The sequence below is a fragment of the Podarcis gaigeae genome (genome assembly GCF_964106915.1).
Source record: "Podarcis gaigeae genome assembly, chromosome: 6".
NCBI classification, from domain to species: domain Eukaryota; kingdom Metazoa; phylum Chordata; class Lepidosauria; order Squamata; family Lacertidae; genus Podarcis; species Podarcis gaigeae.
This window is the reverse complement of record NC_139682.1, coordinates 48,181,642-48,207,266: the sequence shown is the minus strand read 5'-3', so window position 1 is coordinate 48,207,266 and position 25,625 is coordinate 48,181,642. Positions and strand designations below refer to the sequence as shown.

At 40.1% G+C, this 25,625-nt stretch overlaps 1 protein-coding gene across 1 annotated transcript; it reads right to left on the bottom strand.

Annotated features, from left to right (window-relative positions):
• Window positions 1-1,475: 1,475 nt before the first annotated feature.
• On the bottom strand, window positions 1,476-23,986 carry GNAI3 (G protein subunit alpha i3). Its single transcript, XM_083745233.1, has 9 exons — window positions 23,724-23,986; window positions 15,806-15,848; window positions 14,910-15,051; window positions 12,904-13,061; window positions 9,382-9,510; window positions 5,536-5,665; window positions 4,624-4,777; window positions 2,746-2,958; window positions 1,476-2,638 (listed from the first exon to the last, which is right to left on the bottom strand). Exons 1-8 carry the CDS (start codon window positions 23,839-23,841, stop codon window positions 2,768-2,770), a joined length of 1,065 nt encoding a protein of 354 aa, XP_083601359.1. The 5' UTR covers window positions 23,842-23,986; the 3' UTR covers window positions 1,476-2,638; window positions 2,746-2,767.
• Between the last annotated feature and the right edge of the window lie 1,639 nt (window positions 23,987-25,625).

Genomic DNA, 25,625 nt, shown 5'->3' with positions numbered 1-25,625 from the left:
ACGTACTGGGAGCCAATGTAGGTCTTTCAAGACCGGTGTTATATGGTCTCGGCGGCCGCCCCCAGTCACCAGTCTAGCTGCCGCATTCTGGATTAGTTGTAGTTTCCGAGTCACCTTCAAAGGTAGCCCCACATAGAGTGCATTGCAGTAGTCCAAGTGGGAGATAACCAGAGCATGCACCACTCTGGCGAGACAGTCCGCAGGCATATAGGGTTTCAGCCTACGTACCAGATGGAGCTGGTAGACAGCTGCCCTGGACACAGATTTGACCTGTGCCTCCATGGACAGCTGTGAGTCCAAAATGACTCCCAGGCTGCGCACCTGGTCCTTCAGGGGCACAGTTACCCCATTCAGGACCAGGGAATTCTCCACACCTGCCCGCCTCCTGTCCCCAAAAAACAGTACTTCTGTCTTGTCAGGATTCAACCTCAATCTGTTAGCTATCTGGGAGAAGTGAAGTGTGTAGAATAGCACACAATGCATCTGCAGGATAATTCGTTTAACCAGTTAGTGGCTTAGCACAGGGGTCAGCAAAGTTTTTGTGGCTTGGGCCAGTGGTGGGTCAGAGTGCATGCACGGTGGGTCAGAGTGCATGCACATGCATGCACAAACACTATTTCCGGTGCTCCTGGTGTGGAGGAGGCGTGCGCAGCTTCCCACTGGTTGCAGAAGGCGGTCCTCGCTCTGCTCCGCAACGGTTTAGCGCAGCGCATGGGAGACGACCGAGCGGGTAGTGGGGGTCCATGGGCCAGTTAAACAACCCCCATGGGCCGCTTGTGGTTAGGTTGCCGACCCCTGGCTTAGCATTACATCCAGACATGGCCAGTGAGTGAAAGACCAAAGGATGTCGTGCACATGCACGTTTATCAAACAGCAAACCTCAAGTCAGGAGGTACATTCAATCTCAAGCAGTTCTTTCCAGCTGAAGTGTTTTACGCATTTAGTACGCATGTATGAAATCGACCCTCATAGAATAGCCTTGGGCAAGTGACACTGACTCTGTTTCCCTTTTGTGAAAAGTGAATAGAGTTGATGCAAGCTAAACATTAATTCACCAAGAGTATTTTACAATAGTGTGTGCACAGAGAAACTGATTAAGCTAGTGATCTGCAATATTCTACCATGTAGTGAGAATTTTACCACTCTTTCCTGTTAAGAATCATCATCATAACAAACAGTCATAAAGAAATGCTTTAGAAAATTATTACTGTATCTTGCTGATGTGACTTAATGGTAGAAATAACTTGCCACAATTCTCAGCCTTATCTGTGTCAACACACAGAAAATACCTGACACCATATTCTTCAAGAAACAAGACAGGAAAGTTTCAGTTATTTATATGAAGGTTCAGCACTGTGAAAAAGCTAATCCAGCTAACTAAAATCTTTATTTGCAGAACCTGGAAATGCTATTAAGAGAGACTGACAAAGATCCCTAGATCATTTCTAGAAATGGCTCCAATAAAGTGAGGAACATTAAGATTTTTAACTCACCATTTTAATATTGCCATTAACTACATCAGGTTGAAACTGTACATGACAAATTGGAAAAGAGTCTCAATGTAATGGTTTCAGCAAATAAATGTACTGACTCGGGTTAATAACATCACTACAGTAAAAACAATGGCAAACAGGAACTTGGCACCACATTTACAAAGTAAAAGCATGCAGTTGATACATTTTTGAAATCTCCTATGAAAAAAGGCCCTGGTAAATGCAGAACAAATTGCACTGTCTACAAAACTCCCCACTGGTTTAAGACCAAACACACACACAAACAATTAAGTGGTTGATTAAGTAGCTTTGTAGCAGCACTCTCTCCCCACCCCCTGCAGTTTGTAATTTTACAACTCTACCTAGAAGCCAATTCAGGCATTTCATGTAAGAAGATTTCCATCTGCTACATTAGTAGCACACTCAGTGATTTGGTAATCAGCATAAACCAGGCTAACCCCCTCCCCCAGCTATTAAGTCTGACAAGACTTGTTACCCTGCTATAGGAAATCTCTCTTTCAGGGGTGGGAGCACCTTACAGTGTTTGTAGCAGACTTATAACATTATACATTAGAAGAAGCCATTGCTTTAGCCATAAGAATCCTAAGGCCCTTTTAAGTAGTTGCAGTTACTGTATATCAAGTTCTGACCATACCAAGTTTTAAAAACAAAAGGTTCCTGCTAAGAGGAATACTTTCTGCGTGATCTGGTCACAATAATGTGCATAGTTAAGTGTTTTTTGTTTGTTTTTAAAACAAGTCTGTTTGCAAATAAGGAAATAAAATTTAGTAAATATATAGTTTTGATGGAAAAACCTTAAAAACAGAGCAGCAGTGGCTTATTAAAGAAAGAAAGCTACATATTTGAAGGTCTGGGATCTCAACTTCGTAACAGCTGTACACATTTGAGACTATGCAATCCATATGATGCCTGGATGATTTTAAAAAAAATCACACTTAACAGTAGTTCCATTTTTGGAATTTTAACTTCCGCATCCCATATCAATAAAAAGGTCCCTAGTACAGAAGATTGTGCTAAAGAATGCAAGGATTTTTGCATGCTGTTTTCATTCCCCGGTCCTGTTCATGCTTGCAGCTGTCCCACAAGGCAGCAAATAAACAGTCCAGTTCTTAAAACGCAACATCCTGAAATGGAAATAATTTTATTTCATTAGGTGAAGTTCATGTTATAGCCAGGCAACTGTTTATGCAATGCTAAAGCTCAGAAGAGACTACAAAGTTCATAAACTTACATTTCACTGTTACGCTCTCTTTTTAGTAGAGTCCACATTCTTTCAGGTTGTTTTTAATTATAACATCTGTAACAGCATCAAAAACAAATTGCACATTCTTTGTGTCAGTGGCACAGGTGAAATGGGTGTAAATTTCCTTGGTGTCTTTTCTTCGGTTCAGGTCTTCAAACTGGCACTGAATGTATGCAGCTGCCTCTTCATATGTATTAGAACCTGGAGGGGGGAAATGACAACTTCTACTAACACCATTTTAAGGACTTGCAATTGACTTTACAAGTCTCTGAAAAGAAAAGTAACTATTTCCAGTCATCACACTTTGCCATCATTTTAGGCTAAAGAAATGCATCTAGACCTAGGAAACTGTGTCTACACCTCTTAGATGAAGCAATCACAAAAAAGTAGTTCATTTTAAAGAAACACAATCACAGTTCCATTTCCCCAAACAGGGCATATGCAAATCTTTGTGATCAGAAATCTTTACCATTTACTTCTTTGCTTCTTTAGTGCAAATAGTGCTGCAGTCACTGGGTGCCATTAGCAAAGTACTAAATTGAATCAGATTGAGTAAAAGATTGCGGCCTCCAATGTATGAATATATGAAGCTGCTTATAGTGAGCAAACTATCTAATTTATCTAATCCAATACCATTTCCTTTGTCTGGTAACCGCTTTCCTTCAGCTCAGTTTGGCTATCAGGTATCTCTTTAGCTACAAATGCCAGGAACTGATCCTCAGACCTCATGCATGCAAAATATACACTCTGCAACTGAGGTATGAGCCCCTTCTATCCATGTTTTAAAACTGTGTTTATGAAAATGCTTCAAAAAAAAAGTGGTACTTGGGTGCCACAGAACTCTCATTGTTCTTTGAAAACCTATTTCTTTCTTGGCTTTTGTAATAAATTATTTTACACTCGTTTTTAAACTAGCTATTAGCTCCCCCCTCTTTTTGTTTTTAAAGCAATCAATTTTTTAAATTAAAAAGCTCTAATACTTTATAAAACCCAAGAGGCTTAAGAACTACCAGTTTCAATTGCAAGCGAACATAAACAGGTGTCATGAATGACAGTACTTTGCACCTAAAGCTGTGGCTTGGGTTTTGACTGCTTATTTATTCCCTGTAAGAAGCATGATTCATCTTTTAAGAGTGTTTGACTAAAAGGCCTATCCATATATCTCACACAGTCTGATCATTTCTGATTGGTTTTCATCATTACAGCTGGAGGCAGATCCATGTGGTAACAGAAGCATAATAGTTGGCTACAAAGCCAAGATACAATTTTAGGACCCCTCTATGAGGAAAATAGCAAACAGTCATGAAGCAGTAATTTGCAGCTGTTGGGACTATCATGACTTGCTTATTCATAGGAAGAAATTCTGCGGAAATAGGACACAACAAAGCAGTGAGGGAAGACTACACTGCGCTACAAATTTTGAAAGTTTGGGCAACAGAACTCACAATGAAGGCCATAAGAAATTGCTGGTGATAGGGCATCAGTTTCAGAACTAGGATTATAAAAATATAATTTTAATAATGAGAGAAACTACCACTTTCATATCACACATAGTGAAACGACTCAGTTTGGGGGAAAATGTCTAGGTGTCTCCTTCCATCAGAAAATTCAACCTTGGGCTTTAAGAGAGAACATGAAGTATTCAAGCCAGCATGACAATAAGTAAACAGAGCCAAGCTAATGCTAACATATCTGTTTTCATCTAGCAGGAACATTATCAGACAGGGATCTATATTTTTAAAAAGGTTGATAGATGATGGGACAAAGAAAAATATTATGTACATATACTGAGGTCACAAATACACATTAAACCAAAAGCAACAAGCTGTTTTCATCCTATTTTCCCCATTATTTTTTTTACCTTACCTGGGTATTCCGGGTAGCAAATTGTTAGTGGACTCCTCCTTATCTTTTCCTCAAACAGATCTTTCTTGTTTAGGAAAAGAATGATTGATGTGTCTGTGAACCACTTGTTGTTACAAATGCTGTCAAAGAGTTTCATACTCTCATGCATACGATTCTGGGAGGAGGAAAACATCTCATTGAAAAGTCAATACCCCGGCAACTTTGCATAATCACTAATGAAAACAAAGCTACTAGTGCAAATAATGTGATATAGTCAAAGCTGATGCTCGGATAAGAAAGTACAGTGGTACCTCGCAAGACGAATGCCTCGTAAGACGAAAAACTCGCAAGACAAAAGAGTTTTTCGTTTTTTGAGTTGCTTCGCAAGACGAATTTCCCTATGGGCTTGCTTTGCAAGACGAAAACGTTCAATGCATTCCTATGGGAATCCGTGCTTTGCAAGACGAAAAATTCGGAAGACGAAAAAACTCGCAGAACGAATTAATTTCGTCTTGCGAGGTACCACTGTACTAGTAATCATTTGGGCAAGTATCAGAATTCCTAAACTTTGGCAAATAATGGGTCACAAAAAGGCTTTTCAGTTATCACAATTACATAATGTTTCACAAAAATTCATCCAGATGCTTTATTTCCTAAGAACTACTGTAGTTTTCAAATTCAATGGTTGGGGGGGGGGGGAGGAAGGAAGATTTTATTGAACACAGCCTGCCAATTAGTGCTGCTGCCAGCGCTCACTGCAGGAAATTTGAGGAGACATACAAGAAATGTTTGCTTCTATGCCTTAGTAATTTTCAAAACACAAGTCATTTAAATTAAGTTGTCCTAAACAAACTACATAAAGCTTAAAGTCAATTTCCACCACAGTTTACGTAATGCAGCATGTAACTAACATTTAACTCTATGGCAACCTACCATTTCTTCGTCCTCAGCAAGAACAAGGTCATAATCACTGAGAGCTACGCAGAATATAATTGCTGTTACGCCTTCAAAGCAGTGGATCCATTTCTTACGTTCTGAACGCTGGCCGCCAACGTCAAACATCCTGGCAGAAAGAGAAATTGAGAAATTATTAGAGGGTTTCTAATAATCACTAAAAGCCAGATGAGTCACTGAGACTACTAGGCCAAGTACCTCTACAACTAGCCTGCTAGCTTGCATGAATGCAGTGCTCCCACAATACACTATCTTCCTCCTCCGCTTAGTATTACCTCTACTGGCAAACTCATGCTCTCAAAGTCAAAGCCCAAGAAGATAAGAGTATGTTCAGTTATGATAATTATGGATCTCCTAATAATTTGATCATGTGAAATTTTCAGCAGTAGTCACCACATATCAAGGTTTCCTTACCACTTCAGGTTAATGAGTGGGAGTCAAGTTGGGAAATAAGAGAGAATGATTTTGACATGGGGTAGGATTCAGCAGTGTTATCAATCTGCTTTAGCAGAAACATGTTATTGCAGAGGCTGATAAACTGCTAACATATGGTATAATTTATTAATCTTAAGAAATATTTAAGAAGTGAACAGTCCAGGGAAAACATTATTTGTTTATACAGTTTGAACAATATGCGTAACTCCAGACAATTTCCAGTGAAGTCTATTGAGCATAGTACTTCATTGAACTGCTATAAGAACATGATTAGCATCTCTTGGTAGAGTCTGAATGGGCATTAGATCCAGGAAATCTAAGAGTCACATGAAATAACAGGATCATAATAGCAGCAATGTGCATTTTATCAAATATTCAAGGTAAGTGGACTGGGAAGAGGGACCTGTCTACTTCTGTAAGGGGAAGGCAATATTTACCTTGAAGTATAAAACTATTCTGCCTCTAACAGCTGGAGAAAGAACCAAAAATAAATAAATAAAAAATAGCAAAATCTCACTTTTGCAATGTGAATTCATAGTCTCCAACAGTAGACTATAACAATTTACCCCATATTCAGCACAATGATTTCCTTTTGGAGTGAAAGGTGGCGTGGAAAGGAGGAAATGCCACAGAAAAACATAAGGATATCTCTCTTGACATATCACACAGGTGGGTAAGCTTGCACAACACAGAACCTGAATGTTATGCTAGCATACAATGTTAATCATCTTCTGCTGCTTGGGAACAGCATTTTGTTTGGTGGCTGCTGAACAACAACGGCTGATTACGCAACCTCCTGTTGCAGAATGGCCAATGCACTTACAAAGTGGTTTCCTGTGGGAAAGCTAACCAGCAGCAAACATTTACAAGCCATAACACCATAGTGCAAGGTGTTGCTAGTTTCTAGTTAAATTTCCCCTAAAGGGTAATATGGTCTTATTTTATGTTTAACTGAATGGCACAACAAACCAAACAAACACTCCATAACATTAAGACTGGCTAGCTTAAATGAGGAACCTACTTAAACAACATACACGCTGCTGTGTCCACATAGTGCATCAGGAATTCTTTAAGAATAGGTTAAACTCTCCCTTTCTGTGACTGAAGTTCTGCCATCTAGCAGGATAGAATTAGATACACACACAGAGAAAGAGCAAGAAAAAGAGAGAGAGAATCTGCCTTCCACCCATCCTATCAGCTTGTGCATGAGATTATTTAGTAGACAAAAAGCCCACTGCAGGAATGGATACAGGAGTCCTACTGAGTCCTCTTTGTTCTTACGGCTGTGCTCTTGACAGCTTTTACTGCCTCACCTACATTGAGGTGGCCAGCCTCCAGATGTTGTTGGGACTCCAATTTTCACCAGCCCAACAGTATGGACAATGGTCAAGGATTATAGTCCAACAGCTGGAGGGCACTATGTTGGCTACCCTGACCTACATTCATACGGCCAACAAGGCTGCCTCCTAACTTGGTTAGACCCTCTGGCAAAGGTGTAAATAGGGCAAGACAGAAAATGATATGCTGCTTTAGAAAAAGTCTTAAAATACTCACACCCTTCTTTAACTGGTAGTTTAATAGCCAGAACGTGCTATCAAACTGTGCCACAATTTACAGCATTTTGTTAATTATCATTACATCTGATCTTGGATACTACATACCAAAGCAATTTTGGGCAACTAATTCATATACTGGAAAGATGAGAAGCCAAGAAGCTCCAAAAATGATTTATTTAAGTTAACAATTTAAACAAACTTAAAAACTGCAGTAACAACTGCTGGTATAGTCCAGTTCTACATATGAGGAAAGACTTGAGATAACGTTAAGAGAAGGGAAGGGAGGTGTTGAACTGCCCAAGTTCAAGGCTCAATTTACTGAACCAGAGTGCAGAGAAGCAGATTTGATCCACTAGTTATGTCACACTCATCTAATACAGCATATATATATTATGGAGTTTTTCTCATTCATCCTCTCTATATAGGGGGTTCATTATTCCCACTTTACATATACAGAACACAAGCTCATCAACGATAATTTTCCAAAGGCCATTCTGTGATTTGATGTCCAGAACCAAACTTAACATGACATTCACCCAATCCTAACTTCCTTGGGTTTGTTTTTGCTGTGCATTTATAAAATAAACACAAAAATATTCTTAAACATTATCCCAACCAACTGGAGTGCAATTAAAAGACATGTGCAAGTGAGCCTTGTCAGCAGAAATCCAAGCAAAGGTAGTAACTCATTTTGCCATATATAAAATTCTTTATTTAAACATTATTAATATTATTATTATTATTACCGTCTATCAAGATAAAGCACTGTAACTAGGCTATGGTGGAGCATATGATCAGAAATGAGCATTTCTCTAATAGCACGGTGGCAGGGAGAGGAATATTGGGTTTCAACGCATCCTTATGGCTAGCATGAAGGATAGGAGGCAAAGGGGAAGAATTCATACTTAAAGGGATACTGTCTAGGTCAGGCCCATTCTGTTAAGGTGGATACGTGTTCATTGAGCAGGGCTCCTTACACTTTCCTCCTTTAAAGCTCAGACAGAGTGTCTAACATTTCTCTGAGTTCCATGACCTCTGTAGCAAGGCCCCCACATTAGGGATGCGAGCTCTTACTAGTCCCACTTATTCTGCATGGCACTATATTTTAAAGAGACATGGGACTTGATGGAAGTTATAGTCAAAACAGAGCCAAGGGACTTTAAAGGCTGCATTTAAAGAGCATATGGCAATCCCTGTAGAGGTGATCAATAAAGATGGTGGCAAGCTACATTGAAGTACATGGGTTGCAAGTCTCAAATCACTACATATGTATTCCAGGGGGAAATACACATCCCCTGTCCTACAACAAGCTTTATAAATGGCAAGCATTTAAACACCTGTGCATGCTTCCGGCCAATGTTCTGTTCAACTGACTGGTTAGTACTCTCTCTACACAGTTTTGCTGAAAAAGCCATGCACATTTCACAAAGCCGTGTTAATTTCAGCTCCAACTGCAACACGGGAAAATAAACATGTGGCAAATTGGAACGTTGGTATGGTGGGGCTTTCAACAAATAATGTAAAACAGTAGTCAGTATCCTTTTAGTATATATGCTCCTGTAAAGGAAGGGTTCAGTACCTGTGTCTGTGATCCCAACATAAAAGCAGCTGAAAAGAACAAAACAATGAAAATAAAAAAGTGAACTGATACCAAAAATCTCTAGCAAGAATAGAATTGAAGGACAGAGATACTTTACACTGTGCGAAGCCGGAGCCAAATTAAGCCTGCACAACATGAGCATATGTAAAAGTCGTAACTTTTACACCACAACCCAAAGAAAGTGGAGTGATAGTAATATGTAAGTGAGACGCTACAACCCACAATGTAACTCACTTGAAGTACAAGTCCTTGAAAGTGAAGTGTGTTTCTACAATGCCTGTCGTTTTCACTCTGGTCCGTAGAACATCTTGCTGAGTTGGAATGTAACTTTGCTGGGATATTCTGTCCAAGTCATTAAGGTAGCTAAAGGGGAAAGAGAGATGGAGAAAGGAGATAAATACGTTTTTATCCACTCTCTTGGACTAAGACACAATTTTTGTGAGCGACTCCTATATTCTTCTTCTATGCCTTATTCTCATCTAGAGAAAAATCAAAAATTCTTCTGCAATGTTTTCTTCTTCTTCTTCTTCCAGGGTGTTATGACTGTCATGACTGTAGATTACCTGAAGCTAGTTAAGCACTGACTTTACTGGATGTAACTGTTGAAATTTATTCCATGTTAACAAAGTTACTTAAGTTTGCAACCTCAGTTGAAACTGGAGCCAATGGATATATTTTGGGTTCTTTATGAGAGAGCTACATTAAGAGCTGCCTTAAAATGTAGTTTTAAGACAGGCTTAATGCTTTCCAAAACATCATTACAATATAAATTCTAGAGTTTTACAACAATCAGTAAATATAATAGCTTGAGCCAAAGCAGTCCCTAATATGATGATGATAATGTAAACTCCTTAAGGCAAGGTCCTGTCTTTTTTGCTTAAGTTATTCAATAAAGAACATTTATATAAATGGTGCTTATTTGAAACATTAAAAAAGAGTTATTTTACATGTAGGAAATGCAATGTAGAAAGAATTGATAGTTACCTCTATACTGGCAGGCAAAGCGGAGAAATACAAGACACAAATTGAAGAGTATGCACTATAGATTGGTAGGATTGCAAGCTTGAGGTATGTATCATTGCCTGAGTTGCTGTGATGAGAGAAACTTCATGGAGATCAGTAGGAAGGAGTTGTGTGTAATGCAGCAGTTAAGAAAACTGAGTGACGAGACTATGTCGCCAATTAAAATCTTAGCTGAGGCACTAACTTGCTGGTTAACTTCAGGCAAGTCACTATCCCCCAACCTCAGAGATCCCCACTCAGTAACAGGTCTACATTAAAAGGGCTGTTGCAAGGAGTGACGACTATATACAGTACTTGAAATCTTAGGAGATTTCCTGTCAGTCTTCCCCAACATGGTGCCCTACAGATATTTTGCACTAAAAAGTGTGCAGGCTCAGATGAGTGGTGTAGTACAAAAGGTATGGAGGGCAGCAGGTTAGGGAAGCTTGCACTATATTATTAGGTATTATTAGGTAATGCTCCTATTCCGCATGGTTTCTTTTTACAAGTATCTATGACTTTACTTACTTCTAAATATGCGTAAAGAACCAACAGACACTGTCTTGAAAAACACAATGTGCTGGAACCAAGGATGAAATACAGTAGCTTGCCCTAAGGGTACCATGAGCTTTATCAGTTAAACAAGGTTTGAATCTGGGTTATCCACATCCATATCCAACACATTAGTTACTATATAGTACTCTGGCTCCAGCTTAGTTTTCTCCTGCAGCAGAAGGGAGGGCAGCCTTATTCTGCACTGCCACTTAACCGTATTTTACAGCTGAACCTTTTAACGGAGAGCCCAGTCTCATTTGGTTCTATAAAGTCTCACAAAGCAGTAAGATGACTTAAAAGTAACTCAAAGAATATAATTACTGTCTTGAGATGCTATTCCTTTGCTGAAGCAGATTCCTGATTAGGGCTTGATGTTAACAAATTATCTAGGGAGGGCAAAGTTTATGATCTCAGCTTCTTGAAATAAAAATACTTCTGCTGGGAAACAAAGATCTTGCGACCTTCTATGCTATACTTAAACTACAACTATGTGAAACAGTACTATAACTTTATTTATTATTTCATTCATTTATACCTCACTTTTCTGCCCACACTAGAAGGAAGAGCGTGTTGTCCTGCTTTTAGATTAGGCAATGGAAAAGCAACCTGAAACTAAAACCAAAATGTGAGTGGATTAAATGAAAACTCCAAGCAACTGGCTGTAATGTAAAATGCTGCCAAAAGAATACAAGAGCTACTTCAAGTCCTGAAAACAGTTAAGAGCTTCTTTTGAAAACAAGAAGCAGTGAATTATTTAAACAGATGATATTCTCTCTTTCCATGCAGGTTAGTCACCTGTATACAGTATAGTCACGTTTCAGCAGCAAGCTCTGAAGAAGTAAAGCTGGTTTAGATCTACCTTATCTGGTAGTACAAAGACTTGGTACAGCAAGTTATCAACCAGCAAGGAATTAGTGGTTTTATTGCCCTCGTCCTATGATATGCTGCATACATTGGTGCAAAAAAATATATATCTATCTCAAAATAGATAATCCACAGGTTCTTAAGAATATCTTGGTTTAAATTACTGGAAAATGCAAATAAAACTATTGTTCTACAAAAAAAGGGGGCACAGCAATGCCAATAAAATCCATTCAAGAATGATACTTGTTCCTTATAATCATAGCCAGCTTCATACTGCTGTTATGGGTATAAATGGCTTCTTTTATTGTGACTTCAAGCTAAATAGTAGTACCTCTACTTACATATCCCTCTGGATACAGAATCTTTGGGTTATAGCCACAGCAATCCCGGAAGTGTATACTTCCAGGTTTCGCCACATGCGCAGAAGCGTTCTGCATGCCTTGTGCATGCGCAGAAGCGCACCTCTATTTACGTTATTTTCAGGATGTGAACGGATCCCCAGGGTCCACTTTAAAGGCAAAAAAAGTCTCCAGGAAGTGTTGCAAACACCTATACCCTGAGAATATTAAGAACTGTTCTGGAATGAAATAACAGGTTCATGTAGTTCTGGAAAGAAATAATAGGTTCATGCAGTTTTGGAAAGAAATAATATGTTCATGCAGTGTCCAAAGGACTGTTGCCACTCCTCAATTGTGCTCAATGACTAAGTTTAAACAAATAACAGGCCACAGTCTTTCTAAGTCCTACTTGAAGATGCCCAGGACCGAACCTGGGACTTCCCGCATACGAAGTAGATGCTCTACCACCAAGCTACAGTCCTTCCCCAAGTTCAAACAAGACAAAATAAACACGGAGAATCGGGGAGATGATATTTTTGTCAAAATGAAAAAGATTAGTACCACTGTTTTTGAGAAGGAGATCTCAAGAATACCATTAAAGGCAGGTTGCCAAGCGTCCAGTATACCATAGACAAGAAAAGTGAGTGGTGTTGGGACTGATGGCTCCGCCCTTTCCTTTGACCCACAGAACTCGCTTTGATCAATTAAGCATAATCGATGGAATCTTCAAAGCCAAGCCTTCATTAACTGTTCACTGTCCAGTTTGTCAGGCTTAAGGAATTTTCCTGAAATGCATTTTAGTATCCTCACATCAAGTTTCCCCATAGTCTTTTGAGAAATACCACAGAAATTATCTGGGAGTATTCATCGCTTTTGCCATAATAACTCTGCAAAATAAACAACAGTTCTGACAAAACATGTATAACACCTATGTGGCTGGTTAAAAGAGCATGAGTTTATCTGTGAAAGTGCTTAAAATCTATAAAAAGCTTCTTACTAGGATGCAGAATCATTAAGCTGATATTCCCTTGATCTGCTGAAGCATGCTTGGACCCCAGGATCTCTCCATAACCGCTTAATCACGCCTGCCAGTTCAGGAGTCATGACTCCCTCCTCTGCACTTCCAGCTAGTACAAACAACTGACGGGCATCATCCTGCAGAAGGTGGCAAATTAAACACTGCTGTTATCATGTGCAGTATAATAACATATGCTTAACAACCAACATTAGGGGAAGTGTTTCAATGCGAGTTTACAATGGTATGGTTGATTACCTACTACCCACCAGCAGCAGACTGTTTCCTTCTCTGAAATGTGACTTCTAAACGACCAATTGCTAACTGCACAAACCATTATTTGATGTGCATCACAACCAGAATTCAAAGAATCAGCTATGCTGATCAGAACTACCAAAAATGAAGGTATACTGCAGTCTGATATGACAGTTGGGGAACAAGCTCATCCAATAAAGAGGTTTGGGACACCTTAAAGATTTATTTATTACTGGAGATATCCACTGTTGCACAAGCAGACCTGCTCATACAATTGGACTTCCTCTCCTTTTCCTCCTCTCTGGAGCCCTCTGTGCCCCACAACCCTCCAGAGCAGATCTGCAATGGGAGACTACAAGAGGGAGAAGAAGAAGCACCATTGCATGAGTGGAAGTCTGTTCTACAGACACAACTGGAAGTTGCCCTATGGCAAAGGCTTCTGTGGACTACTTTAAATAGTACTACTCAGCTATGAAACACATTGTGATAAAAATGGCAAGAGCCAAAGAAATAATAAAAGCTTATGCTTATGAATTAAAAAGTTTTAAAGCTGCAAAACTAGTAGCTGAGCACTGTCTTAAGCTGGAAAAAGAACAATTTAAGCAAAACAAATATCTGCAAATACAAGACATATAGCTTCAAATTAGGGGAAAGAAGTTGACATTTTTGAAATAGATGCTCATCAACACTGCATACCAAACTAGTTTTTAAAATCATGGATAATTAAAGTTTTAAAGCAAGTATGGGAGAGCTCCAGTTCCTAGGACTAAATAGTCCAATCAAATCATGTTCACCTTTCCCAAGTCTTATGTCATCTATGGCGTTAGGTGCAAGAAACTTCAAGCCATGACTAAAATGAGTAATTAGGAGCACACACTACTTGTGGTTGGTTGTAAGCTGCTTTGGGTTGCCTTGGGTAAAGCAACTAAAAAAATGAAATTAATAATAATAATAATAAATCACCAGCTTGAATTTAAATGGGAAAAATGACTGATATACAGGAAGATGGACAGTTTCAGCAAGGTGTTCTCCTACTTAATTATACAAAACAGTACTGATAGATTAATTAAAGAAGCACAGTGGCAGAAGCTACAAATTTGTCTAACATGTCTTGAGCTGTTTAAGAGATCACAAAAGAACATTCTCAGAGGTTGACAGCACTTATTTATTTAAGGGATTTGTACCCCACCCTTCAATGTTTACATGTCCAGGGAAGCTTACATAAGACAACTAGTAACATAAAAACCATTAAAAACAGTAATAGCTATAAAACAGCAGAAAGCAAACAAATCCACATTTTAACAGAGATTTTGAACTAGAACAGAATGCATCTAAAAGTTAATTAAGAGCTTGCAGGGGGGCGGAGTCAATGTTTGGAGCTGAAAAGACAAAATACACAACAGCACTCCTAAACATAAAAAGACCTGCTTCCCAGTTACCACCCACCACCCAATCATCTGAAAGCAGAGGAGTCCAGAGAAAGCCCTCAAAGATCTTAATGCACCAGCAGGTTCACATGGGAAAAGGTAGTCCTTCACATCTACTGGCAACATTACAATAACATCAAAACAACAAGAACACAGTTTACCAACTCCTCACATTTTGGGATCAAATGTATACACATAAACACAAGATTGTAGTGGTATTTCCACCACCAGTTTAATAGAGAAGCACTTTATTATCATTACTACTACTAAATCAGTAGTAATTTTAAATCAATACAATACACTTACAGCTCTGGCAACTTCACCAAAGTCTATCTTTAGTCTTCCCATTGCTCTTATTATTGCAATGATGGATTGGATAGTATTGCTGTAGACAACCACTTTATACTGTCTGCATTCTTCCTCTGAATAGCCATCCTCATGAATGATTCTGAAAAAGAAAGAAATACTAACCAGTTGGTGCTTTGCCCAGAGTGAGGAAATCCCCATTCAGCCATTAGGCTAAGTAAGTACTGAGCCGGTCAGTCACTGTCAGTCAGACTAACCTACGGTACCTTACAGAGTTGTTATAGTGATGAGAAAGGGGGAAGAGAACCATACAACCCCTCATTGAGAAAAGGCAGGACAAAACAGTAACAAATAAAATTTTATTCCTTACATCCACCTAAACATATTGGGTTGTAATTTAACTACTGCCAAGATAATGGGGCTTTCTTGCCTCTTGTTTCCCCTGCAGCCCCTTTGTCCTCTTAAAAACTGTTCCCTGGGATTGGGAAATCCTCTGGAATGAGGTGGGATGTGGAGCAGGGCCTGCAGCAGGAAGGATGAACCAGCAAAAAGTTCGGGGAACCCCACTCCCTTGCACAAGCAGAAGTACGATCTACTTGTGCAATAGCACATTAGCATACTTCACTAGCACCATGGGCAAAGCACCAAGAGAGGATCATGGCAGGACTCAATAGCTTCGTAATCTCACAACCCCCCCGCCCAATAAGACATCTGCACAAACAGCACAATGTGACAAGAAAAGGAGCAGCGTACAAACTTTCAAGTCCCCAGATGTCCCCTCACACTGCCTTCATGGCAGAGCTCTTTCAAACCCTGCGAAGATCCTCCACGTGCAGGCAATGTCTGCAGTATAACTGGATTAGGTACCGGTCTAAAAGATACGCCGCTTTACTTACTTCATCTGTTTCACAATGGTGCTTTTACCAGATTCTCCAGCACCTATAAAACAAAAATAAGCAAACCTGTTTTAATTTGATGTGGAAATTGAGAAAGCAGAATCTTGGTGAGTGAGTTCAAAATTTAACTATTTTTCTACATCAACTACCGTCTGTTCCAGAAGCATCCATGCACCAGTACACTACATATAATTTAATTCCCATGCCTCTTAGCAACAGCTGCAAGTAATCTTTGGCAGTTTAAGCCTCATTGGAAGTCAGGATTTACAAAATGAACATCTGCATTCTTTATACAAATAACTGGGATACCTACATATGTATACAGGATTACCCATCACCTACTTATAAATGTTTCTCATACTTTCTGCAGCAAAACACTACTGATCTCTTAAAGACTGTCAGAAACATAAAGTTCTAATAATTATGTGTATAAAACACTTAAGCACACACTTCCTTTTGTGTGTACATGTGACAACACAGATGTATGCCCAAAGCCCGCAGCAGCATATACTGAAGTTTTGAGTTTCTAAATTAATTACCTAATTTTTGCATGGTTAGTACTGAACTATGAAACACGAATTCCCCAAGATTTCAAAGAAGGGTCATAAATCATTGGCAGAGCAACTGCTTCACATGCAGAAGGTGCTAAATTCAATTATGCATCTCCAGGTAGGACTGGGGGAGAGACCCTTATCAGAAATCCTAGAGAACTGCTTCCATACACGGTGGATAATACTGAGTAGGATAGCTCAATAGTCTGGCTTAGTATAAGGCAGCTTCTTATGTGTTTATAAATTGAATGTTGCTACTTGTTTACATACTTCAAAATCCCTTGGCTATAACCCTAGCAATTACTTTTCCCCAAAGACGAGAAGGTTGTCTCTAAAGTGTATTGCGCAAACCAAATAAAAGTCTCAGGATGGGAAGAGAAGCTTGCATGTATTTCATCAGCAGCTGCTTTTGCTTCTTAGAGCCAACTCTCAATTGCTATGCCTCTGAGCCACTCCTAATCATGTGGAAATAATATACTGTTTAAAATATTAACTCCCTTTCAGGTGGCAGATCACATACCAAGCTGCTTTTAAGTTCTGCTACAAGAAGAACAGGATTTTCTTTACACTGGGGTTGTGCTGCCAAATGAAGTCAGAACAGAATAGTAGGGAAGGATACTGTAAGCATTATGTCAAAATTTTCAGGATCCGGGTCTTAAGACCACAATTACTGGTGAACTGGGTAGCATGAAGTATACAGAAAAAACTACAATAGCTTCAGTTGTGCATTTCACATTAATTTCTTATTTTTTAAACACAGCCTTCTATTGTCAAAGCAAGCAAACATAATCTACTTAACAAGATGGCATTGGATCCCAAAGATACACTGACACCCAAACTGAACAAAAGTGCTTTGTTTAGATTACGTTTGTGAGACCCTTGGCCAGATGTTGTTGAACTACAACTCCCATCATCCCTGGCCACTGCCCATGATTGGTGGGACTGATGGGATTATAGTTCAGCAACATACAGAGAGTCAAAGCTTTCCCAAAACTGGTTTAGATATTTTAAAAGACTAAACAGATGGGATATTTTACAGGAAGATGAATTTGCAGCACTGTTTATGAAAAAGTTCAGTATAGATTGCTCCTCAATTTAAAAACCTGACGAAGAAGAGCTCAAATACATTTCAGACTATGGGGCAATAGCCTCAAGATTTTTTTTATGTGTACAGATCTATGTAAGATTTCTTACATTTCCAGGAACCTGGAATATTCCTTAGCTCTGTACCACTTCTCTTAGGCCTGAAATATTTTTTATACCTGTGTGGGAAAAGACCCCAGCTATCATTACTTTCCTGCAAAACGAAGTCAGGAGGGAGATGACTGCAGCCAAGAAGGAACGGGCAATAGAAGCAGTGCTTCACATTTTGCAAACATGGATCAGGGACCCAGACAGGGGAGGACAGAGAGTGGGGCTTTGCAAGAGAAACTAGCAGAAAGTGGAAAGTTGAAGGCTCCCCCCCCCCCCCCGCTGCTTCTTCACTGCAGTCACTCCTTCGGAAGTGACTTTGCAGAGAAGATACAGCAGTTGGGGTTTTATTATGCAAGGTGGCTTCATCATGAGTGGTTCTGGCATTTTCCCTTAAGTTCCAATTCAAAACAGAAGAAATAAAATTACAGTCAACTTGTTCTAAAGAGGAAAAAGCTTTAGCTAATAGAAATAGTAATTAGATGAGGTTCATGTTGCTACATTAGACAGAGGCTTTACCTAGCTAGGTTCCCCTTCTTTTAAGAAAGCTTAGTTGCAGTGAAAGATAATATTACTACTCAAGGCCATAGCACAAAATTCACAGGTACATTTTGAGTATACTACTTGTACACACAATGACTATAATATGCATGCTTTTTTATCATTTGTGTAGATTGTGGGGATTATGCCATGGCAGAAAAAAAGATGAGGTACAAATGCCCCCTAGCTCTCAATCGTGTGTGCCTGAAGTCAAAAAATGCCATCCATTCCTCACAAGTCACAGGGCTCCACACTGTATATTCATTAATTTTATAAAATGTGAAGCAGCCTGAAAATTCACAGAATTATTCCATTTATGTACAGTTATTCCCACTGAAGTGAAGGGAGACAGAACCTATTTACTGTACTGTGGTTCAACTGGTTTGTGAACTACAAGTTATACTGAACCAGACAAATAATATACATTATTTGAGTAGACAGATCAATGCAACTTCTGTAAATTTAGCTATTTGCGGCAATAGGAAAATCATGCAAGAACTATACGTCAGCTAAATGGAGTGGCCCTTAATTAAAGTGTTTTTCCTAGAGGCAAAACAATAATGGAACAATAGAAGTGTTGTTTGGAGCAGAGAGATGTGGGGAGGATAAAGGAGGGGTAATAGCAGCATTCTCTCAGTTGTATAGATTCTCTTTATCCTTGAAATCTTTTGCAGTTATCCTTAGTAACTGGCCTGTTACTAAGGATCAAATGCCAAAGGACTGAAAATGTGTCTACAATGCTGCCTCCTCAACTAAGTATTATGTATTTCAGAAGCTTGAAAGACATCTATTAGTAGCTGACTGTTGGTAAAACACCAAATAATTTCTTCACACTTCGGCTGAAAGTGAATTTTGTACTTGCCTAATTGTGCTTGTTGTGAGACAGACTAGAGTATTGTTTGTGGAAAAGTAAGTGACCTTTGTATGACCAGAGAGAAAGAAAGAGACATTATGATCACACAATTCAACAGTTTACGTAACTGCTTCCAGAATACCCCCCCCCCGGCACAAAAAAGTAAATCTCACCAAGGACGTACAGAACACTTTACTACTCCATCTGAGGAGCTCTGTATGAAGGCCACCAAAACACAAATACAGTACAACAAGTATCAGGCATTGTGAACAGCAGCATAAAGAAAAAAACCTTCCTAAAAGAATATAGTATCATTTTGAACTGGAGTCTGGTGAATGTTACAGTATTGCATAGTGTAATAAATCGGGATGAAGATGATGCAAGAGGGCCTTTCTCAAAGAAGCCTACATGACTGGGTGCAAAACTGTTAGGATATTGAAATGATACAGAAAAAGAAATCTTTACTATTATCCAGAAATGTATGAAATTAATGAAGGCTTGGCCTACATCAAAGTCATGGCTTGACAAACCATGGGTTAACCACAAGTTGTCCCACAGACAAAGAAACCACGACTTGTTTCTCCAAAGTTTGGTTTGTTTTCCAGCTGCTCTTGTCTCATGCCTTTCACCACCCCACCTCAGACACTTGCCAAACAAACCACACTAAGGGAAGGGTGCTTGGTTAGTATGCAGTGCAAAGCTGAAGTTAGAACATGTCAACAAATCATGGCTTCATAGTGTGACTTGTTGGCAGTTAACATACCATAGTTAAGCTGTTGGGCAGGGTTCACACACAATGTTAAACCATGGTTTAGTGGCCAATGGCTTAGTATTATATGTGTGTATCAGTCCTATATGACTAACTGAGGAATCCGAGGAATATTTCATTATGTAAACACCAGTCATTTTATGTTCACTGATTTCTTAAAAACAGCAACTAAAACCATTTCCTTTTTGCATGTGAATTTTCAGTGGTTATAAACACACAGTCAAGTGAAGTGAACTACTGTAATTACCTTGCTCATCATTCCTTCACTGCAGGTTTTACTATATCCTTCATGGCAATAGCACCATCTATACAGAACACTTGAACTTTCTTCTTAGCAACTGGTTTTCAGAGACATGGAGCCTCTGATCCTGGAAGCATCTTATAGCCATCATGGCTAGTAGCCATGAATTTGTCTATATCCCTTTTAAATCCATCATGTTTATTAAACAAAATGAGTACTCTGCAAATCATAAACCATCTGTGGACCAACACTAATTAATGTACCCATGAACCTTTGGTTGTATTGTTTTGGTAATACAAGGAAATGAATTTGCACACATCTGCATGCACACCTACCCCACCAAGTTCAGTAATAAACTTGTAAGTAGATTGATCAAGACTAGCTCCTTCAAATTAAGACTATGCCATACTGTCAAATGGAATTTTAGTTTTAAAATAGTATTGAATCAAAACCATTTATGAAGTCATTCAACCCAATCAATGCAGGAGTGCTCCATAAACAAAGTGGTTTAGTGTAAAGCTCTATTACAGATACTAGGAATTCTATATTTTCTTCTGAATACATTGCAAGGCAGTCACACCTTTCCCTTCAGCATTTTTTAAAAATACTGTTTCCATGCACAGTTACATGCAAGCTCTGTACAGCATAAAAACATGAAAGCATTTTGGCTCCTATGAACCAGTTTGTGAACTTACATTCTTTAGCCTGCAATTCTATACAAACCTACCTGTGAATAAGCCCTATTGAACTCAGAAGAGTTCACGTCTGAGTAGAATGGTATACCACTGATCTATCAGACAAACAAGCATAAACAAGAAAACTTGGGATGAAGATTGGTGTAACTAAACTTTGGGGAAAAGTGTGCTGCCAAATTGCATGCTGCCAAAAAGGAAAGAAAAAATGAATGCAGAAAAAAAGGTCGATAATTCTTCTAAGGCACAATGGTAATAAAATGGGGGTTTAAATCATGATTCTCCCAATTGAAAATACAGGTTCAGACCTCATAATATTCATAGTATTTCAGTTATGTGTGTGTTCATCATGCTGACTTCCTAATCATAGTTGGTTGGGGTGAAGCAATCCATGAGCAGAGGTTCAGCATAATGCTAAACCGGATGCTTCATGGTTTCTTTCTCCACTAGAAAAAGGGGCAGAGCAAAGCAGGAGTGGCTGGTCTGCATGCAGCTGGGCACAGGATAGTTTACTAAACCATTAAATTAATGGCTTAACATTACATGCTGACATGGCTGTGCGACATAGTTCTTCTAACTTAAATGGAGGCATGAACAACCTGTGGTCCTACAGAAGATGTTGGACTGTTGACCATGCTAGCTGGGGCTGAAAGGAGTTGTACTCCAACAACATCTGTAAGGCCACAAATTTCTGATCCCTGTTTTAGTAGTTTTTGAATAATTTTATTGTGCCCCCACCTTTCTCATTAAGCCAGTGTTCATGGGAATGATTTCATAACTGTGACAATTTAAACTGTCCTTTTCCAGTTTTTGCCAGTTCTAAAGCTGCCTTTTTGAAATGGGTTTGGTTACAACAGTGCACAGCATTAACTGTAGTTGTAGCTGATTTTTTAAAAATACCTTTCCTAATGCAGAATTTTGCATTTTCATTGCCACTGCAATTGACTTCTAGTGGGCTTTGATCACAATGGCCTGATTCACATGCAATGCTAAGCCAAACTCCTCCCTTGCCATTTTGCTGCTGCACTAAGCTAAGCCATGGTTTACTTAGCATGCCATCTGAACCTAGGCTTCTTGTTTAGTTATCTAAGCATAAACTATATGCTGTAATCAATTGCAGAACAGCAGGAAAATGACAGGGGAGGAGCAAAGCAGCTACAATCTCCTTTCCAGGAGCCCTTAAGTTTGTGCTAAGCTAAATTAGTGTTATGTGCAAATGAGGCCAATACCTCTTTCCACCTCAGTCTAATTAAGGGTTTCTCCCACCGACCCACCCCAACATGCATGACTTTCGAGTCGAATAAATGATTTTTTTAAATTAATACAACATTGTCAGTACAACTAGGACCTAAAACTATAAAAGTGCATTTAACAATAACATTTTTTAAGAACAAAGACAATAGAACACACAATAAAATGTGGCAATAAATAAAGCATAGTTGTCCAACCAACAAATCTGGATAAACTCTTTAGAAACTCTTCATGGATTGGTTAGGATTGTACTCTACTATACCATACCATCTGCCATTATCTGTAAACATGGCTGTTTATCCTGGACATCATGGTTGTTTTTAAGCTAAACACCTACTCCTAGGTGAACACCCCCAACAGGTTTATATTCTCTCAATTAAGAAAACTTATCCCCCGCTTTCTGCTTTGTTGTCCTCCAGTCATTCCCTATCTGATCCTATGAACATTTAAGTTTCTTTAGAAAACATTGATAAGGAACTTCATCACCAAGTTTTTGAAAACTTTGTTTGGAAACTACCTGTAGTTATAAAATGCTTATTTTTAATTTCTTGTTTATCACACCTGCTGTGATTTCTATTTTAGGTTTTTGAAAATCTAAGATTTTGTACTTTAAGAACTGGGTCATTTGTTACTTTTTCTTGGTTGCTTTATTTTAAAAGCCTGAAATTAAATAAATGAATGGCTACATTCATTAATTTAATGAAATAAAGAACTGAAGTGAATGACATCTGGCCTCAGTGACTTAAAACCGACAAAAGAAAAGTTGATGCAATTTCAACTTCTGCCACTTGTTATCTAACATAGGTCTTCAGATGCACTGCCAGGAAAAAGAAGTTCAGGAGAAAAAGTTCTGGCTGAAAAAGAGGGGGGGGGGGTCTAGGAAAAGACCAGGAACATCAAGTACACTTGCCAGATGCCACTATCAGAAGACAGGCAATCCTCTTTGCTAGAGAGAAACCATTCCACAGTCCCCTATACTGTACATACAAGACAAACAGCTTGAGGCTAACCCTCTTTCTCACATTCATGGCAAAGGGGCAAGCTGTCCAAGGTATCAGGGGCTTCTTCCTCCAAGCTTCTAGAGAAGCAGCAAAAGGAGCAGGCGGGCACTTGGCATCAGATGCTGCCTACATACTAGTTCTAGGAATCTGTTTCTCTCTCATTTCATTTTTTGAGAGAGGTACTTTTGCAAATGTAAAAACCTGGAGGAGGGTTTGAAAAGGGATCTTTAAAACACAAATGCAGAACAAACTCTTATCAACACACGGAGCAAATAGCAAGGAGTTTTTTGTGTGATGAGAAAGGCAGACCGTTCTCCTTCCTCAAGGTCTACTGCAAGTGGGTGAGTGGGGGGCAACTGCACAACCATTCGAAACCATCATCCTTCAAAGTTCCTTAAACCTGATCGGAAGGTTTCTGTTTAAAAAAATAATTGGTGAAGGCCTAGGAGCTTCTCCCACGAAGTTTAGTCGCGAATGACTTCCTGGGATTCTGACCTTAAGCCTGCAGGACTTTTACTTTTACTACTTAGGGCCTTAAAAAATTAAAACATACGAAAGCCCTTTGGGTCAGAAAGCGGCAGCTGGACCAAGAGGAGCTCTTGGGCTGGGCCGCCTCGCTCCCTCTTGCTCGCGAGTAAGCTGCGGAACGTGCCCGGGAGCCACAGGAGGGCCAGCCCGGGCTACCAACGGGAAGCGCCCGGTTAAGAGAGAATCGCCACCTCGGCCTCTCCTCACGGGGCCCGGCTGCCCCGTCCCTGTCCCTCGCCCCACCCCGGGGCCGCCGGCGGAGCAGGCCCCGGCCGCACCCTCCTCGCCCGCTTCTCCTTACCGAGCAGAAGCAACTTCACCTCCTTGGACGCCTTCTCGCCGTCTTCGCGCAGGTTGCGGTCTATCATGCGGCTCCGCTCGGCCGCCGCCTTGTCCTCGGCGCTCAGCGTACAGCCCATGGCAGCGGCGGCGGCGACAGGACGGGAGAGGCGGACGGCACCTCTCGCTCTCCTCAACGGCCGCGGACTCGGGAGGAGAACGAGCAGGGCGGAGGAGGGGGGGGAGAGGCACCGGAAACCCGTCCAGCTTCCGCCTCTCCACGGGCCACTGACGAGAGCTTGAAAGGCACCCTGGGAAATGTAGTCAAAGGACGCGCCTCCATCTCCCACTAAGGGGCGCGCGGGGAGACTGACTAAGGCCCCCATCATATATCCAAAGGAATACTTAGTTCCCGCAAAGAATCTTGGGAATTGGAGTTTGTGGGTGCTGACAGCTCTCAGGGCATCACACTTTCCATGTATTATAGACTATCTTACAAACCTTCTGACTATTGGCCATATGGCTGGATCTGATGGAGTCCCATCAGGATCGGGGTGTGGGGTGGGCACAGGTTTCTCATCCTTGGAATATAGGACTGTAGCATGAGAAAGACGATACCAACTGGTATTTCCTTGGCCGGAGGGGCGCGTGTTTCAGGGTAAAAAACGGTAGGGTTGTTCATAGGAAAACTGTGAAATCCGGTCATTTTTTCACTGCAATGATTTGTCAGCAATATGTCTCCACTTCCACCAATAATTAAAGGCAGGGGGTTCACTCTCTTTCAAACTCAAGAATTAGCGTGTGTGGAAAATGTGGATGTTTTCTGGTGGTTAACTTTTAAAATGCAAATATAGGTAAAGGGACCCCTGACCATTAGGTCCAGTCGTGACTGACTCTGGGGTTGCAGCGCTCATCTCGCTTTATTGGCCGAGGCAGCTGGCGTACAGCTTCCGGGTCATGTGGCCAGCATGACTAAACCGCTTCTGGCGAACCAGAGCAGCGCACGGAGCGGTACCTACCAGTATTTATCTACTTGCACTTTGATGTGCTTTTGAACTGCTAGGTGGGCAGGAGCAGGGACCGAGCAACAGGAGCTCACCCCGTCGCGGGGATTCAAACTGCCAACCTTCTGATCAGCAAGTCCTAGGCTTTGTGGTTTAACCCACAGCGCCACCCGTGTAATTCACAGCTATTGTCCCTCTTTTTTAAAAAAGGAGGTGGTGGAGAAACTCAGGCTGAATCTTTCTATTTCAGGCAGTCAGGAAGGGCTGAGATTTAAGGATGATATCATGCTTATCGAGGACAGAGGTGCCTGGGAGGACAGAGGTGCCTGGCGTTCTCTGGTCCATGGGGTCACGAAGAGTCGGACACGACTAAACGACTAAACAACAACAACAACATCATGCTTATCACTATTAATATTTTAAATTGGTGCGCTTACAGCCATATACAATACTGTATTTCATAATTTCCATATTTCAGATGAAGCTGGTAGTGGCTTGAAATAACTCTCTAATAAATGCTTTAAGAGCTGTTGCCCAATCTTTTATTAATGACATGCATATGATTGATTGATTGTTAATAAGTAAATAAAAACATTCATATGATGTCACATGTCTCCACTACAATACTATGTACCGGGGATCCTCAAACTTTTTGAATCTATGGGGACACATTTGGAAATCTGTTTTGGGCACCGATAAGTGTCCATTTTACTGAAGAAAAACTAGTGATGCTCAGAATTATTCCACCACACCAGAAAAACAGAAAAACAGCTATATGCCCCCCCAAAGCAAATAAAATTCAAAAAGCACCCCTATACAAACAAGCAGCCCCCATAGCCAAACCTAAAACTAAGTACAGTAAATCAATAAAGAAAGAGGGGCAATAAAGAAAGAGGGCCTTGGTGAGCACCCAGGAGGGT